Raw genomic sequence first — 18,640 nt, 5'->3', positions numbered from 1 at the left:
TTTGAAGACAAGGTCATTTTCTCATTTTTTGTAAAATTGGTAAAAATTCAAACTCTTCGGAAGTCAGTATGCGGCCCTGGTCCCCTTTGCCAAGACTCCTCAGAAGCTACCTCTGCAAAAATTTTCAAGAAAAAGCATCATTTCAACCAATTTCAGGACAAAAAGGAAACCATAAGTCAGCAGCATTTAAATTTTGAAAAGTGTCATGTTATAAACATTAGAAAGTGGGTTTGAGGGGAAATTAATTCAAATCAAGTTTATAAAAGCCCCCCTCCCTTCATTTTATCATTATTTGCCTCCAAGACTCCAAGAGCAAGTGTGAAAGGCGACTTAGTGAAAAAACTGGGCGAAATTGCTGTGAGAGCCCGCGCGCTATGCATCAGGACCTGCGCACTATGCGTTGGGCAGGCGCTACGCGTCGGGGCAGTCATCGCAGTGGGAAAAAGACACAGGCGCTACGCGTTGGGCGCGCGCTACGCGTCAGGACCCGCACGCTACGCGTTGGGGTTTACACAGAAAAATTGCCTTCAAACCTCAAATCGACCCCAAATCTCTTCAAGGTTGCAGGTAGGCCTCCAAACATCAAAGTATATTGCTTGCTAAAGCTTGAATGAGCATTTAAATGTCATCATTTTGAAATGAGAAGTTCATGTGTATTTTGCTTACAAATGTCAAAGTGCAAGTAAGGCTAGGGTTTTTCTTTTGCTGCTCAAGGTCATCCCTTTTCACCCCCATTTTTTCCCCACATCCCATTACCATCTCCCTTGTCATTTTCACCTAATCTCCCTAACAAAAAAACCAAAAGCCCTAAAACCCTACCCCTATCCTTAAAATTCAATAACATAACCCTAAACCCTACTTCCCGTAAAACCCCTGCAAATTATAATTGTATGATGTTGTATATGTCATGATTCCTTCCCTAAATCCCCTTTTACTTATATTTTCCCTCAGTTCCCTCAAAAGTCTCCCTTCCCTAACATCTCCCTTGTGTTATTTGTCCCCTTGAAGCAGCATTTCAACAGTTAAAACAGCAGGTTTTTGAGCAGAAGCAGCAGTACATTTCAGCCACTTTGCTCTTGAAACCATGTCAGAAACCGAAACCGACTATGAGCAAAGTGATGACCGTGAGTCAACACCAGAGGTTGAGGTACAAAGGAGGCCTCACAGGGGTGGTAAGGGTGGTCACCATGTGAGAGAGGAGCCCACCTCTTTGACCTATTTATAAGCTTGTCCACTTGCAGTCACATGTTTCTGCCATCAATCATGTTATGAATTTTACGAGAGGATTTCTCAAATTCAGCACCATAGGGAATTGGTGCGCTTGTTTGTTTTTCATTTGCATGACAAGCATGTGAATCTTGCAGGGGTGGATTTTACATTGTCACCTGAGATTGTTGCTCAAGCAATAGGGATACCCAATGTTGGAGAAGAGTGGAACAAGCGCAAACTGTTGGACAGATTTCGGTATGAGCCCTACATTAAACCTGTGTACATGAGGCACATGACTGGTGTATTTCCTTTCAGATTTTTGAAGGATGAGTATGCTCCCTTGATGAGGCTCATCATTCGCTATTTCACCTGTGAGGGTAGATTTTCACGTTTATATTCGTACCATATTCGCTTGTTGATGCATTTCACACGGGTACGGATGATGAGCATACCATTTTTCATGTGCCGGAATATTGAGAGGATGGTGCCCTTGATGCAGAGAAAGAGCCCAGCACAGCAACACAGGAGCATCTATCATTATGGTTTGATCAAGCTTGTGGTCATACATCAGTTGGCCCAGCAGGGTATCCCATGGGAGGATTTCATCTCTCGAGATTTCTTCACAGCACCACCACCCCCTGAGGTTGTTCATGAGGAGGGAGGACCATCACAGCAGTTTGACATCCCTGAGCCCAGACATGTCAGCTCCCCTCCATTGGTCACATATCAGAGAGGCCACAAGGCCTTATTTGCATCAGCTCGGCAAGTATTTTCTCCACACCAGGTGGAAGGGGTCTCGCCATCTTCATCAGCACCGCGAGTGTTATCTCCACATCAGGTGGAAGGGGCCTCGCTTCCGACAGCAGCACAGGTATCAGAGAGGGGCAAGCAGCCCATGATTGAGGAGGGATTGTCAGGTGATCCAGATATCGACACCATTGATCTTGACACCTGTTCTCCTAGCACGGAGCTTTACAAGATCATTCAGCAAAAGGAGGCTGAAAATTGCTTGTTGCAAGAAAAATTAGAGATGGCACAATGGACAATTACATATTTGGAGCAGCGCAACAAGCAATTAGAAGATGAGCACACTCTTGATGAGTTGCGGAGGATCCATGAAGACCGCAATTTGGCTCGTAAGAGACCCGGTGATTTGGTACCCATTGAGCGAGAGGCTATGCTTCTCCGGGTCAATGCTCATTTGGAGAGGTTGGACTCTTGAGGGAGAAAGCTTCTATTGTATTATTGATTGTATCTCTGCAATTTTGGCAAAGGAAGAAAGACCAGGGTTTTGCAGTCATTTTTGGGATTCCTGTAGTTACATGTATTGATGGTGTGTTTCTCTTTGTACTTGTAAGTTTGTTATGTGATTCATCTTCTTACTTTTCCTTCTGCAAATTAGGCAAATGAAGTGTTAAAGTAGAATTCATGATTGCCATGCTCTACTTTTAAGTTTGCTTAATATCAATGTTTTCATCTGTTTAAGGAGAACTCAAGGTGTTTACTTGCTCTCCTTAACTCCTCACCAGTCATTCTTGCCCATCTGACTCTTTCAAAGGCATCAATACAGTCTCCTACCTTGCCCCAAAGAACCCCCTGCAAAAACTGTGTCCAATCCCCGCACCCAAAATTGCCTTTCCCCGATTTTCCACCAAAATCCTAAAAATCTCAAAACAAACCTTTTATCAGTTTACTAGCCTAAAATCAATGTTCTTTATTGGTTATCTCCGCCCTTTGAAGATCTTTGCCGAGATATACCGGAGAGAGCCCTCTCCTGCCCCGTAGGGCTAGCTACGAGGCTAAGTGGTTTGATGTTGCCTTGGAGTTTGCCTTTCTCAGCCTGAGGTGAAATTTCAAGCGCTAACATACTGGCGACCATACTGGGGAGAACAAACTTGTCTGTTGATTGATGTGTTTGTTTCATAAGTCTTAGACGAAGCCTGAAGTTATGCCAGGTAGCCTTCGAAACGCTTTTGCTTTGCATAAGCGGAAGTAGATAAACGCTGCTTCAGTGAATCTCCGTGAGCTTGTGAATATGACCACTTCGATTGCATTTTACCCCAGTTCATTTGTAAACTCTGAACTTTTGGATGATTAGTTGAGAGTTTTCATAGGCTGAAATCATTCACTAGCAACTCCTTCACTGAAAACTCCAGAGATCAATGCTTCATGGTGACTTCACTGCAGAGAGATCAGTAGCTTTGAGATTTTCAAGATGGATCAGATTGCAAGAAGATATGCTCCTATGAGCCGAGATCACATCCCTGGTTTTCCAAATAAAATTCCGAAGGTAGCTTGGTCAAGGAATCCGCCTACATTTAAAGATGATGGTAAGAAGGATGCTGCTCTACATCTAGTTAGATTTCATATGCATATTCGCAAGTTGAAGGTGGATTTTCCTGAAGATTGCTTGATGAAGATATTCATGGCCACTCTGGAAGGTAAAGCCCAATCTTGGTATGAAAGTTTGCCGCCTGCTTGTATTTATTGTTTAAAGGATTTTCATGCTATGTTCATTGAACGATATAAGGACTCTTATCCATCATTAAATTTAGTTCAAGACTGTTGCAAGCATGCTTATAGTTTTATTGAAAGCCTTGAGAAATATTATGAAGATGATAATTTTATGGATAATGAGATCATGGAGGCTCTGTATGAAAATCCCTTTCAGCATACTTGTCAAAATGATCAAGACATTTTGCAGCAGAATCAAGATCAGCAGGTTGAAGATAATATGGCTGAAAATGATGAAAGGGAGAATGACATTTCAGATCTGCCCACAGAAGACAGCAGCATGCAAGTAAGTCCAGTGTTGATTGTAGATTGTGATAATGTCCAGTCAGCTACTCCAGGTTCTGTTGAAATCATTTGGAATGCAGAAGACACAGTAATTCATACTGTTAGTCCATCATTAGAACACAGCCTTCATGAAGAAGCAATCCAGTCAGTTCATGAACAACAAGGTGAGATCTTTGTGCAAGTAAGTGATGAATCTCCTTTCAATAACTCAGTAATAAATGATAGTCTGAGTGCCCTGTCATATGAAGATAATTACTGTTTAAGCAGAAGAAAACAAAAGGCATTGTCTCCTTTGTCTGAAAAGGAGATAGATCAGCTCTTGAAAGGTCTTGTTACAGCCCAAGCTACAACAGATTTGCAGTGCACACATAGTCAGGAAAGTGTTGGGGAAACTTCTTCCTCTGTTGAAGAAGATGATTGTCTTGTAGATCAGCAAACAGATAATGTTTTCCTTCACAAAGATGATAATCCGGCTGTCATATCATATGAAGATGACCTACCATATTGTCAGACTACCGAAGATCATAGCATACAGGATTACCTTTCAGATTCTTCATATGTTTCATGTGCTGAAATGCTTTTCCAAGAAGAGATCTGCCCATCCATTTGTTCAGAGTTTTTTGAAGCCCATGAGCATACTTTTACCGAAGCACATGATGAAGGCAGATCAGAATTTGAAACAAAGGACACCTTGATCTTTCAGCAGGAGGTGGCAATGGCAAATCTTCATGTTTTTTACGATCCTCTAGCAAGTTTGTTGCAGCCAACAGTGAAGGTGATTATTGCAGTATTCAGTGATGAAGGAGAATATGGTCGACTATATTTTTGGATGCCTAGTTACCAGTATTCAATGTTGACCAGAAGATCTGATTAGGAGAATCAATCAAGAAGGCATCTGCTTGATTGGTTGCATTGGCATTTTGATATAGTTTGATGGTATATTGTCTTGTAAGAAACAAGGTCGTTGTCATCACGATTTCAAATCTTGATGGACTGCTGCCCTTCAATAAGCTTTGTAAGTTCTTGTTTTCGTTAAGTCAGTCATGAGTCATTTATGAGTCAGTTTTCAGTCATGTTGGTTTCATAATTGTGGCGGTTTGAGTCAGGTTTCAGTCAATAAATGAGTCAAAGTCTTGTGTCGTTTGCCGAAATAATGACTCCATCGCCCAATGGTTGAAGGCACTGGTCTGCTCTCCCAGAGGTCTAAAGTTCTTGGCACCTCCAAGGAGCTACCATCCCCATTGGAGCCAATGTTAGAGTTGGTCTAGTAGCCCTCCATCAGCGATCAAAACTCTTTGCATTTCATTAGTAGGTGTCTCATCAGTGTCCTCTTATTGCATTCCATTAGGCATGCCATAACCCTGATGGAGGAGCTTGTGTCTTTTATTCCCCTCTTGGCACTGCTGGTTCAAGTTGTTTCAGTCAATAAATGCTCTACAGGGTCATTTGTCTTGTCTTGAAAGTCAAGGTTCTAGGTCTAAGGTTTAGTCCAATTTGTCTTTGAGGTCATGTTTTTAAGGTCAATAAATGCCCAGCAGGCCAGAGGGATGTCTATCAAATCATCACTTCAAAGGATTTCATATTGTACAGCTAATTTTTACCTTGAATTCAAAAACCCTGTTTTTGAAGACAAGGTCATTTTCTCATTTTTTGTAAAATTGGTAAAAATTCAAACTCTTCGGAAGTCAGCATGCGGCCCTGGTCCCCTTTGCCAAGACTCCTCAGAAGCTACCTCTGCAAAAATTTTCAAGAAAAAGCATCATTTCAACCAATTTCAGGACAAAAAGGAAACCATAAGTCAGCAGCATTTAAATTTTGAAAAGTGTCATGTTATAAACATTAGAAAGTGGGTTTGAGGGGAAATTAATTCAAATCAAGTTTATAAAAGCCCCCCTCCCTTCATTTTATCATTATTTGCCTCCAAGACTCTAAGAGCAAGTGTGAAAGGCGACTTAGTGAAAAAACTGGGCGAAATTGCTGTGAGAGCCCGCGCGCTACGCATCAGGACCTGCGCGCTACGCGTTGGGTAGGCGCTATGCGTCGGGGCAGTCATCGCAGTGGGAAAAAGACACAGGCGCTACGCGTTGGGCGCGCGCTACGCGTCAGGACCCGCGCGCTACGCGTTGGGGTTTACACAGAAAAATTGCCTTCAAACCTCAAATCGACCCCAAATCTCTTCAAGGTTGTAGGTAGGCCTCCAAACATCAAAGTATATTGCTTGCTAAAGCTTGAATGAGCATTTAAATGTCATCATTTTGAAATGAGAAGTTCATGTGTATTTTGCTTACAAATGTCAAAGTGCAAGTAAGGCTAGGGTTTTGCTTTTGCTGCTCAAGGTCATCCCTTTTCACCCCCATTTTTTCCCCACATCCCATTACCATCTCCCTTGTCATTTTCACCTAATCTCCCTAACAAAAAAACCAAAAGCCCTAAAACCCTACCCTATCCTTAAAATTCAATAACATAACCCTAAACCCTACTTCCCGTAAAACCCCTGCAAATTATAATTGTATGATGTTGTATATGTCATGATTCCTTCCCTAAATCCCCTTTTACTTATATTTTCCCTCAGTTCCCTCAAAAGTCTCCCTTCCCTAACATCTCCCTTGTGTTATTTGTCCCCTTGAAGCAGCATTTCAACAGTTAAAACAACAGGTTTTTGAGCAGAAGCAGCAGTACATTTCAGCCACTTTGCTCTTGAAACCATGTCAGAAACCGAAACCGACTATGAGCAAAGTGATGACCGTGAGTCAACACCAGAGGTTGAGGTACAAAGGAGGCCTCACAGGGGTGGTAAGGGTGGTCACCATGTGAGAGAGGAGCCCACCTCTTTGACCTATTTATAAGCTTGTCCACTTGCAGTCACATGTTTCTGCCATCAATCATGTTATGAATTTTGCGAGAGGATTTCTCAAATTCAGCACCATAGGGAATTGGTCTGCTTGTTTGTTTTTCATTTGCATGACGGGCATGTGAATCTTGCAGGGGTGGATTTTACATTGTCACCTGAGATTGTTGCTCAAGCAATAGGGATACCCAATGTTGGAGAAGAGTGGAACAAGCGCAAACTGTTGGACAGATTTTGGTATGAGCCCTACATTAAACCTGTGTACATGAGGCACATAACTGGTGTATTTCCTTTCAGATTTTTGAAGGATGAGTATGCTCCCTTGATGAGGCTCATCATTCGCTATTTCACCTGTAAGGGTAGATTTTCACGTTTATATTCGTACCATATTCGCTTGTTGATGCATTTCACACGGGTACGGATGATGAACATACCATTTTTCATGTGCCGGAATATTGAGAGGATGGTGCCCTTGATGCAGAGAAAGAGCCCAGCACAGCAACACAGGAGCATCTATCATTATGGTTTGATCAAGCTTGTGGTCATACATCAGTTGGCCCAGCAGGGTATCCCATGGGAGGATTTCATCTCTCGAGATTTCTTCACAGCACCACCACCCCCTGAGGTTGTTCATGAGGAGGGAGGACCATCACAGCAGTTTGACATCCCTGAGCCCAGACATGTCAGCTCCCCTCCATTGGTCACATATCAGAGAGGCCACAAGGCCTTATTTGCATCAGCTCGGCAAGTATTTTCTCCACACCAGGTGGAAGGGGTCTCGCCATCTTCATCAGCACCGCGAGTGTTATCTCCACATCAGGTGGAAGGGGCCTCGCTTCCGACAGCAGCACAGGTATCAGAGAGGGGCAAGCAGCCCATGATTGAGGAGGGATTGTCAGGTGATCCAGATATCGACATCATTGATCTTGACACCCGTTCTCCTATCCCAGAGCTTCACAAGATCATTCAGCAAAAGGAGGCTGAAAATTGCTTGTTGCAAGAAAAATTAGAGATGGCACAATGGACGATTACATATTTGGAGCAGCGCAACAAGCAATTAGAAGATGAGCACACTCTTGATGAGTTGCGGAGGATCCATGTAGACCGCAACTTGGCTCGTAAGAGACCCGGTGATTTGGTACCCATTGAGCGAAAGGCTATGCTTCTCCGGGTCAATGCTCATTTGGAGAGGTTGGACTCTTGAGGGAGAAAGCTTCTATTGTATTACTGATTGTATCTCTGCAATTTTGGCAAAGGAAGAAAGACCAGGGTTTTGCAGTCCTTTTTGGGATTCCTGTGGTTACATGTATTGATGGTGTGTTTCTCTTTGTACTTGTAAATTTGTTATGTGATTCATATTCTTACTTTTCCTTCTGCAAATTAGGCAAATGAAGTGTTAAAGTAGAATTCATGATTGCCATGCTCTGCTTTTAAGTTTGCTTAATATCAATGTTTTCATCTGTTTAAGGAGAACTCAAGGTGTTTACTTGCTCTCCTTAGCTCCTCACCAGTCATTCTTGCCCATCTGACTCTTTCAAAGGCATCAATACAGTCTCCTACCTTGCCCCAAAGAACCCCTTGCAAAAACTGTGTCCAATCCCCGCACCCAAAATTGCCTTTCACCGATTTTCCACCAAAATCCTAAAAATCTCAAAACAAACCTTTTATCAGTTTACTAGCCTAAAATCAGTGTTCTTTATTGGTTATCTCCGCCCTTTGAAGATCTTTGTCGAGATATACCGGAGAGAGCCCTCTCCTGCCCCGTAGGGCTAGCTACGAGGCTAAGTGGTTTGATGTTGCCTTGGAGTTTGCTTTTCTCAGTCTGAGGTGAAATTTCAAGCGCTAACAGACTGTTCCCTGTAAATACCTGAGAACATGTTTGGTTGCTGCCCAGTGCGCCCTCTTCGGTTCCACCATGAACTGACTGAGGGTGTTGACAGCGTAGCAAATGTCTGGCCTGGTATTGACCAGATACATCAGGGACCCTATGAGCTGCCTGTATAAGGTGGGATCAACATCCTTGTCTTCTAATGCATCAATCTTCTTCCAATTGGTGATCATTGGAGTAGCCATGGGTCTACAGTCCTCCATCTTGAATCTCTTCAGGATTTCTGTAGCATATCTCCCTTGCCCAAGGAAGATCTCTCCCTTTTGCTGCCAAACTTCCAACCCTAGGAAATAATGCATTCGTCCCAAATCCTTCATATCGAATTCTGTGGCTAGATTCTTCTTGCAGTCCTCGATGAGCCTGGATGATCCTGTCAAAAAGAGATCATCCACATACAATACTAAGATTAGAGGCTCATTCTCTACAACCAGATAGTAGAGATTTGGATCTGCGTCACTCTTGACAAATCCCATCTTCTGCAAGTAGCCATCAATTCGACCATACCATGCTCTAGGTGCTTGTTTCAGCCCATACAAGGCTTTCTTCAACCTGCATACATGAGACTTCTTCTCATGTGTCTCAAAGCCCTCTGGTTGTTCAATGTATACCTCTTCTTCTATTACCCCGTTCAGAAAAGCCGTTTTGACATCCATCTGATGAATCTCCCATCCCATCTGAGCTGCAAGAGATATCACGGTCCTAATAGATGTATACCTGGCTACCGGGGCGAAGGTCTCCTTGTAGTCAATTCCTTCCTTTTGAGAATACCCCTCAACCACAAACTTGGCCTTGTATTTCTCAACACTGCCGTCTGCAGCGTATTTGATCTTGTAGATCCATCTCGAGCCTACCCCTAATCTGTCTTGAGGCCTTGGCACTACCTCCCAGACATTGTTCACCATTATGGAGTTGTACTCCTCTACCATTACGTCTAGCCAAACTTGATGTTGAGCTGCCTCCTTGAAACTGGCAGGCTCCCCATCTTGGGCTACTAATGCCTGATATCTATCTTGCTGTTTTCACTCCCTCTTATTGTTTCTTGGCGCACCGATGAAGTCCTCTGCATCTCGCAGAATTTGACGAATTTCCCTACTAGTTCTTCCTCTGCCAGCAGGGGCTTCTGTTAGCTCCTCCTCCTCCTCATCTTGAGAATCTTCCTGACCCGAGGAAGAATTTTTTACTCTCGTTGGTTGAAGAGGCTTAAGCAGCGGTTCCTCTTTTGACTGCTCCTCGGAAGGCATCTCACGGGATTTTTTGAAAGCCTTGTCCTCCATGAACTTTACTTCTCGTCGAAAGACTACCTTCCTACTCCCTGGAAGGTAGATTCTGTATGCCTTAGCGTTCTCGCTATATCCCACCAAATATCCCTTTTCCGCAGTTTGATCCAGCTTCTTCCTCTTTTCCTCTGGCATGCGGCAATATGCTAAACTCCTAAATATCCTGAAATGACAGACTTCAGGTGTCTTCCCCGTGAAAACTTTCTCTGGAGTAATCTTGCCCAATGCCCGATGAGGAGACCTGTTCTGAACATAGACTACTGTGTTGCATGCTTCCGCCCATAGGAATTTCGGCATATCCTAATCATACATCATGGCCCTAGCTGCTTCTACAATAGTCATGTTCTTTCTTTCTGCTACTCCATTTTGCTCCAAATTGTAGGGAGCTGTCCACTCTCTTTTGATGCCCTCCTTAGCGCAAAAATCAGTGAAGTCCTTATCGACATACTCTCCACCATTATCTAGCGCAAAACTTTTATTTTCTTCCCAGTCAGATTCTCCACAATAGCCTTGAACTCTTTGAATTGACAGAAAACCTCGTCTTTGGTTTTCAGAAAATAAATCCAAGTTTTCCTTGAGTGGTCGTCAATGAAGGTAAGGAAATACTCGGCACCACTGAGAGCTTTGACGGACATAGGTCCGCAGATATCTGAGTGTATCAATCCTAGTACACTCTTGGCCCTATGTTTGCTCCTAGGAAATGCTGCCTTGGCATACTTTCCTAGAGCTCATCCTCTGCATACATCATCTCATTCCGTACTTAGATCCGGAACACCTGTTACAGTGCTCTTGAGAATTCTCAGAGCTCCATGGTGCAAATGACCCATTCTTCTGTGCCATAGTTCATTCAAGTCCTTGTCTCCATGACTGCCTATTAGTGCCATTGGTGATTCTAGTTGTAATTTATACAACCTGTTACCTGTTACTTTTGATCTCGATCTGCACTTTCTTTTTCCAGCTCGGGTGTTTGACGTTTACCTTCTCCTTGATGAAGTAGACGTCATAGCCCTTGCCTTGAAGTTGCGACACGGAAAGTAAGTTCATCCCCAATCTTGGTACATGCAGCACATTTGTAGCACAGAACCGTTCTCCCGATTCTGTTTGAAAAACTATGGTATGCTTCCCTATTGGAGTACATTTTGCCTTGTTCCCCATGGTGATTTGAAAGTTCATCTCCTCTTCTTGATATTCTGAGAAACATTCCCTGATTCCCGTCATATGCCACGAGGCTCCACTGTCTACATGCCACACTTCTGATGATGTAGAACTAGTCATACAAGCCACTTCTTCTTCCAGCCTGGAAGCCAACATAGAGAAATCAAAGTCTCTTTCTCTTGTGCAATCTTCTAAAAATCTGTGCGAGTCCCCTGATGTGGATGCCTCTACATCGTGGTCTCAACCCATAACTGATTTTCCCTTCTTGTCTCTGATTACTTGCTCTGATACCATGTGAAAATTCTATCACTGCAACATCTGATTTACTTTTCCTACTTATTCTTCAATAAGTTATTTATGAAATTCCTTCAATAAACATTAAAATAAATTCTGCTGCAGATATCACACCGTAATACAGAAACAAACACATGTACAAGAATCAACACATTGACACAGATATTTTGGACAATAGTCCCCAGAAAAACCCAATGTGGGAAAACTGGTGCAGCAAGGGAGGATTTTATTATTCAGCAATTCTTTAGTACAACAGGGTGCCAAACTGGGTTACCCACAGAGAGAAAAACTCTACAGCACTTCTCCTAGTCCTAGCATCAGCCTAGCTGACCTTTGCGTGGCTCCCGGACACTCTGCGTCAACCCTGCTTGATTGCGTCAGCCCTGGGCCTCTCTGCATCACCCACACAGGCCCTCTAGCGATTGCGCAGTCTCCTGCTGCCCCTGCGTCTGCTTCTTTTGCCTCATCGCTGGTCTCCAGTGGCTGATTCCTTCTCTCTGTTCCGTACTTGCTACCTCCTCATTGCTCACCGGACCACTAGTTCGAATTTCTCAGCTAACCCTGCTCCAAAAATTGAACTGACTGGTCTCCCTCAGTGTGTCCTCCAAGTGACCCTCAAGCCTCCTCTTATACTTTTCTCGTTGACAAATCAACAATCGAGATTAAGTCCCTAATCAATGACTAAGATTAACTCTGGCTTGATCCATGACTTTTGGACCCTTCTAACATAGTTTTATATTAATTCACATTAATATTTTATTTTTCCTAAGTTTAGACTTAGGGACTCCATTAAAAATATTAATTATTTTAATATCTCCTAAATTGTTTAGAATCTACCCAAACCATTTTTGGGTATTGGAGATCTCATGTGCTTTAGCCTCTCCACCAATTTTCATGGCTAGAGCACATCCGATGCTACCCCAAATCAACAGTGATAACAATTCATCACAAGTTTTTAGTAATCGCAAGGTTCCACAAAAGATTAATTTAGGATGGTCAGATCCTTTCTCTGTGCGACAATTTTACATATCACTCGAAGGATCATATCGCCTTGTATCAACATAGATGAAAGTACTAAGACGTGAAGACATTAAAATAGAAAAAGAAATCAAGCCGTTGCATCAGTCAACTTTGAGGACAAACCTTTTTGAAGAGGAAGGTAATGTTATGAATAAAATATAAATATAAATAATGTAAAAATAAATAATAATAACATATCATAAATAATGATTAATTAGTAATTAGTTAATGAAGAGGTATGTCTCTAAGGACATGACCGTTCACAAAGGGATACCTGGCTAGGGTATATAAGCAGGCCCTCACCCTCATTTGTAATCATCTCACATCAATTCTTTTATATAATATTCAATATACAATTACTTGTCCTACAATGGATGTCTTTGTCTTCGAAATATTTTGAAGATTACTATTGTGTAGTACGAACTTTGTTCGTAACATTGGTATCATAGTGCATACGAACATTGTTTGTTACACATCATTAGTCAACTGTCTATGGAGAACCATGGATCTAATATGTAGAATTGCTGTATGCAATGTTGCATGACTCGTACTCATATAAGACTCGTCTGGCTATTGACTCGGCGACCCGTATAAGACTCGTTTGGTTATTGACTCGAAGACCCGTATAAGACTCGAGAACGACCTGTATAAGACTCGACAAAATTTTCACTCCATTTCCCTTTCCCTCCACATGATCTCCAAAAATAAATTAAAAAAATCAAATTTTGAGGGTCTTCACGGGTCTTATGCAGGTCATATATGGTTCTTTACGGGTTCAATGTGGGTAGCCGAGTTTTATGTGGGTTTTGGCAGGTATGGGTAGAAACCGCGGGTTCTATGCGAGTGACCCGTCTCACTATAAACCCCGTCAATACCCGTGGGTACTTGCGGTCTTATAAGTGTCATGATACAATGGTTGTATGTGATTAGGATCATAGGAGAAAGTCTCCTCTGGATACCCCTAGATGTCAGGATGCAACAGGCGTAACCTAATTTCATTGTGTACTATAATTATGACACTGCATAAATAACTTGATGAAGAGGGATTGTAATGTTAAATAATAAAATATAGATGTTGCTAAAATATAAGTGTTAATAAAAATCAACACAAGTTATAAGATTAGCCATTCTTTTAAATTCAGGAGATAACTCACACGATTATCACTCAACGCATAGAAGGAAACAACTCATATGTGGCACTACCCCATCACCTTATAGCTATGGGCACATGATGACTATCTAGTATCTTTTGTGCCTCAGAGCCCTTTCTACATAATAGTCAGAAAAGTAAGATTGTGGAGACAAGGCACGACTCCTCCCTTAGCCTAGTTGGAATTTCATGTTATCTATTATGTGGTGGGTGGCTAAGGAAGATAATAGATATCATAAATAAAAGAAGAAACAAAAGCCTAGCTGTTCATAGTTGAAAAGCATATGCATGATAATAGGTAGTGGCTGATTTCTGCCAATTTGGTGTCGATGTCACCACCATGGACCTTACCACAACCATTCATATCCATAGTTCATTCCAACTTAATACATTGCATTGTGCAAATATTCCAACTATAGTTTATGACATAAGAGAATATATGCAGTACTTATTGTATAATCATGGTAACAAAATATTGTTTGAAATACTAATTGGGTGGGGAGTGGGGCGAGGGGGTGAATCAATATTTCACTTTTCTTTACTATTTAGGATCAAAAATATTAACTAATAACATCACATCAAGGAACACAAGGTATATATGAAGTTATGAACAATAAATATATTACAAGGGAAGATACAACTTCTGGATTTACCAGCTACAACTGGAAGAGCTACAACCCCAAAATTTACCAGCTGCCACTGGAAGGAGGCAACAACCTGCTGAAGGAACCTATAACTTCCTTCCCTAGCACCACCTTGCCACCCTAGAGAATAAAAGGATAAAATAAAACTTCTTGGGCTCCCTTACCAGGGACAATGACCCAATTACAACACCATTCAGACCCTCAGATCATCAATGCAAGTGCCCTTACTTTGCCTTTGAAAAAAAAAAAAGCCCCTCTGCTCCACAACTTCACTAGAGGTCTGCTTCAAGGCTTTATCAAGACATCCACCGATCTCTCCTTCAACAGGGGTTGCTTAAGACTACTCCAAAGATCTGCTTCAAAACAAGTGACAAAGTCTGCTCCAGAAGAGGTCTTCGGCAAATATCAAAGTCTATATCCAAGTCTGCTTCAAATCTGCTCTCAAGGTCTGCTTCAAATTTATCAATGCTTACTCCAGAACTTCTACAAGAGCTGCTTCAGAATTTCTTCAGGACAAGTGTCAAGGACTGTTCTAGAACATGTACAAGAGAGGCACGAACAGTCTGGTATTTCTACAAAAATATCCTCAAGGTCACCTTCAAATATGGCTTCTGATGTGCCCTATCCCGGGCCGAAAACTTCCTCAGATCTTGACCTTAGAGCTAGACCGAATTAGGCCTTAGATAGCCCAAGTTTTAGGTCTCAGATAGATTCAGTGAGGGATCCAAAACAGGTTCTTTTCTAGTCTTCAAATGGAGGTTTTTACAAAGGTCTGATCAACAATTATACTTAAAAATGAAGGATAGAATAAACTCAGAAATATTTACCAAATGCAGATAGCTTCAAACTTGCTTTGACCTTCCTCAGATGATTCCAATGTCAACTTATGTCTCAGCTATCAAGTTTGTCTTATGTTTCTGCTACAGTGCTGAATTAGGGCCACAGCACAGGCCGAAATGGCTGCCAGAGAAGGGTCAAACTTTCCCAAAACAGGCCTGTGATCAGCTTCAGGTGGGGTCGTCAGACCAGCCTTAGGTTCGGATCTGTTGTATGCCTCAGATGAAATCTGGGTTTGTTGTGTGCCTCAGACCAGCCTCAGAAAATCAATGAAAAGCCCATCAAAAATTAAACATAGAAACCCAAACTTAACCCTCAAACAGTCCTCCAGAAATGTGCCTTTGCCAGCGAATTTAACAGAGAAAAAATGTACCATGAAACTTTTTCAAACTTGCAGATAGGCATGACAATGCAGGGCCTCAGATCGCTCCTTAAATCTCAGATGGATCACCAAAATCTTGCACCCTGGAATGCCAACGATTGGGTGCATTGAAGCTGAGCTGAACCTTGAAAAGACATGACCTTTCATTAGAGCTGACCTGTACTTATATTATCAAGCCGACCTGTTAAGAGGGAATTTTGACACATTAAAGAAAATCAAATTGTTGTATTTCATTGGCTCGACTTTCAAGGCTGATTGTAGGCTAATTTAAATTATGATTTTGATGTTCTTTAAGGGCAGCAACGAAGTTTTAATGTCATAACTCTTTGGGGCAAAGGTGCTGGTACAAAACCCATCTTTAGGGCATCCTTCAGAAATTGATATCTTTTCAATTGGGAGGACCCACGAAATGTGCCACCTATCAAATGAAATGGCGAGACAAGGGCTACCAAATTAGGAGTTTCTTACGACCAGATTCACTTGATTTGTGCACACAAATCATCAAATGAATGCTGGCTCAGTCACCCTTTGACATCAATGACAATTTTTCCAACAAATAATGCCACATGCTAAACATAACCATGTCAGACAACTGCTGTCTAAATATGTGGGCAATATGCTAGTTGCTATGTTGATATCTACCAGAAATGCCAGTCAGATCTGAATCCTGACAATCCTATTGGGCTGCAGCCCTACTGGTTAGTTTCTGTAAATTTCTAATAAATGAAGGCAGCTGCTACTTACAAGTCATGTGTATCATTAGTTGATTCCATCTGTCCTCACAAAAGAAATTAAAAATCCATAATAAATGCAGGTCTCTTTGCAATAAAGGGAGTTGCTTTCCTTATGGACTCGAATTTGACAATTAATACTCAATAGAAGCCCAAAATTATCAAATCAACCTAGGCCTATTTTTGCAGTAGCAAAGCAGCTCTCTCTTAATGAAGCCCAATGATTCAGTTATAATGCACTAATAGACAGAATAATAGTGAATCGGAATGCCGAGGATGCAAATCAGGGCTATATAGTATATACTGTATTTCGTTAGTGTGGACAACCTCTCTATTGACATACACCCATAGACATACATTCCCTCTACGGGAACCTGTTGGCATGGAATTGTCATTACAAATGCTCTGATGGGGCCTTGCCAACATGGATTCTAGTTTCTATATGAAGGGTGCCTTCGAAATTCACTATAGCATCTTTTAGACATATCAAAAGACTCGTTGATTATTTTATAGTTTAAACAGAATATTAGTTGCTTACACCTTGACCATTATGTTCTTTCCATGCATTGTGACTTGGGCTGTAATGTTGATTGGGTTTAGTTCAGATCACAGACAAGACACCACACAAAACTGGAAGGATTCAGAGTGCCCTATGTACTGATGTACAGGTCCCAGGATATGGTTCTAAAGTGAATGGGAAATAGCAGGCGCTTCATTCCCCATTGAGATCCATTGATAGATTTATTTTAAAACATTCTAGTTACAACATGGCTGCTCTGTGATGAAATCATGTTTCCACTTAAGCATTTATTTTTCTTTCTTTACATTCACACTAAAGATCATACACTAGTAAGATTATTTAATTTTGAGATTAGTTGGCTTGAAAGATCACTCCAGCTGATATATTTATTAACTTTGCAGATTTATCTATGTTTCTTTGCTATAACTATTTCAAGTACATAATTGTGCAAAATTATAGTGTTTAAAATACTTTTTTTGTTTGTTGGAAAAAGGTATTATCATCGCGGTATTGACTATGGAGCGTGTCATGGAGCATATGTGGGGTCACCTGCAGCTGCTCGTGTATCTCTAGTGGGCAGGGAGGAAGAAGGTTTTGTGCTACATGGTAACTGTGTTGGCCTTGATCATGGACATGGTGTAACAAGCATTTTAATGCACCTTGATACTATTTTGGTGGAGTAAGTCACATCATTAATCATCAATGGATTTCTTTATTTTTGCATATAAAAATGTGTTTATATAAAAAATGATGAACTTGTGATGCATTGTGAAGGGCATTATATGCCAAAATCTCTTTTAAATGTATCTAAAAATACTGAAAAGGTTATCCATGGAATAATATCACAAATTACTTAGAAATATCGTGGATTGTAGATAGCTAGTATGCTATGTAATGTACTTGTTACCGATCAGATTAGCAGGGCTACCAAGGTCCTTGCAACCTGTTGGGATTGAAACACACAGAGTAAGGGCCTATTTTCACTTCAGCCCGAACCCCCGCTTTTCATGCCCAACTTCCTCTTGAAAGCCCTGTTACCCACCAAAGGTGGGTGACCCCTAGGATAATTTTTTCTCCTATTCATCTTTTCCAGTGTACAACCAGCAACCCCTAATAGCCACCTTGTAACCGATGTGATGTGTCATTCATATCTCTGCCACTTGCATCAGTCATATGTCTACTCGCCCTTTTGTTAAGAGCACATGTTAGAAGGTGGGATTTTGATCAAAAGGTACTTTATTCATTTTGCAATTGGGTGCTTATGCTTGTTTATATTTGGGCATTTTTACGTGGATTATTGTGTAACTTGAAAGAAAGAAGCGTCTTGGTCGTAGTCTTGTTCCCTCACCTTAAATGGGGGGTTGATTTTCAATCCTAGTGCAGTGGGACCTCCCCTATTAGCCCATGGCTTTAGAAAGGGGCACTACATGGAAAACCATGATTGAGATAGTGTATCCCCATCTATCCCTATTCCATACTTACCACTTTCCATCTTACATTATGAGCCCCTATTCCACCTCTATTCGTTGGGTCAATTGACCATTGGTTTTCTGGGATTTCACACTCACGCATCCTTATACTTGGGTAGGGCCTGGAAATGCACCTTGGGATGTTGATGCAACTATAAGAAAAAGAAAAGATCATATGATGGCCACAAGAGAAAGAAAGAAAATCAAAATGCAAAAAATGGCAAGGACTAACAAATTAGCATGTGGGAAAAGCCAAGCATGAGCTCTACCTCTATCACATGGCCATCGCTCGGTTCCTTAGCCAATGTTTCTCTATCTCATAGAAGACAAGGAACCCTTGCATGTCCCAACTCCTAATGGGTGATGAACTGCCCCATCCTAAAGGAGGTAATAATTGTTATACATCATACAAAGCAA

The 18,640-nt window shown here is 41.6% G+C and overlaps 1 protein-coding gene across 3 annotated transcripts in view; it reads left to right on the top strand.

Annotated features, from left to right (window-relative positions):
• Positions 1-18,640, top strand: part of LOC149187632 (uncharacterized) — a 231,972-nt gene that overhangs the window by 131,976 nt on the left and 81,356 nt on the right. For all 3 annotated transcript variants that reach the window (XM_089411412.1, XM_089411413.1, XM_089411414.1), the window contains exon 5: positions 17,248-17,433. In XM_089411412.1, coding sequence (XP_089267538.1) covers positions 17,248-17,433 — 186 coding nt within the window. The remainder of the gene's footprint in view (positions 1-17,247; positions 17,434-18,640) is intronic.

This window comes from Pinus tabuliformis, chromosome 3_1 (genome assembly GCF_031772625.1).
Source record: "Pinus tabuliformis cultivar Carrire ecotype Pingquan chromosome 3_1, CPIR1, whole genome shotgun sequence".
In the NCBI taxonomy this organism is placed as follows: Eukaryota; Viridiplantae; Streptophyta; class Pinopsida; order Pinales; family Pinaceae; genus Pinus; species Pinus tabuliformis.
This window is presented reverse-complemented; position numbering and strand designations above follow the sequence as displayed.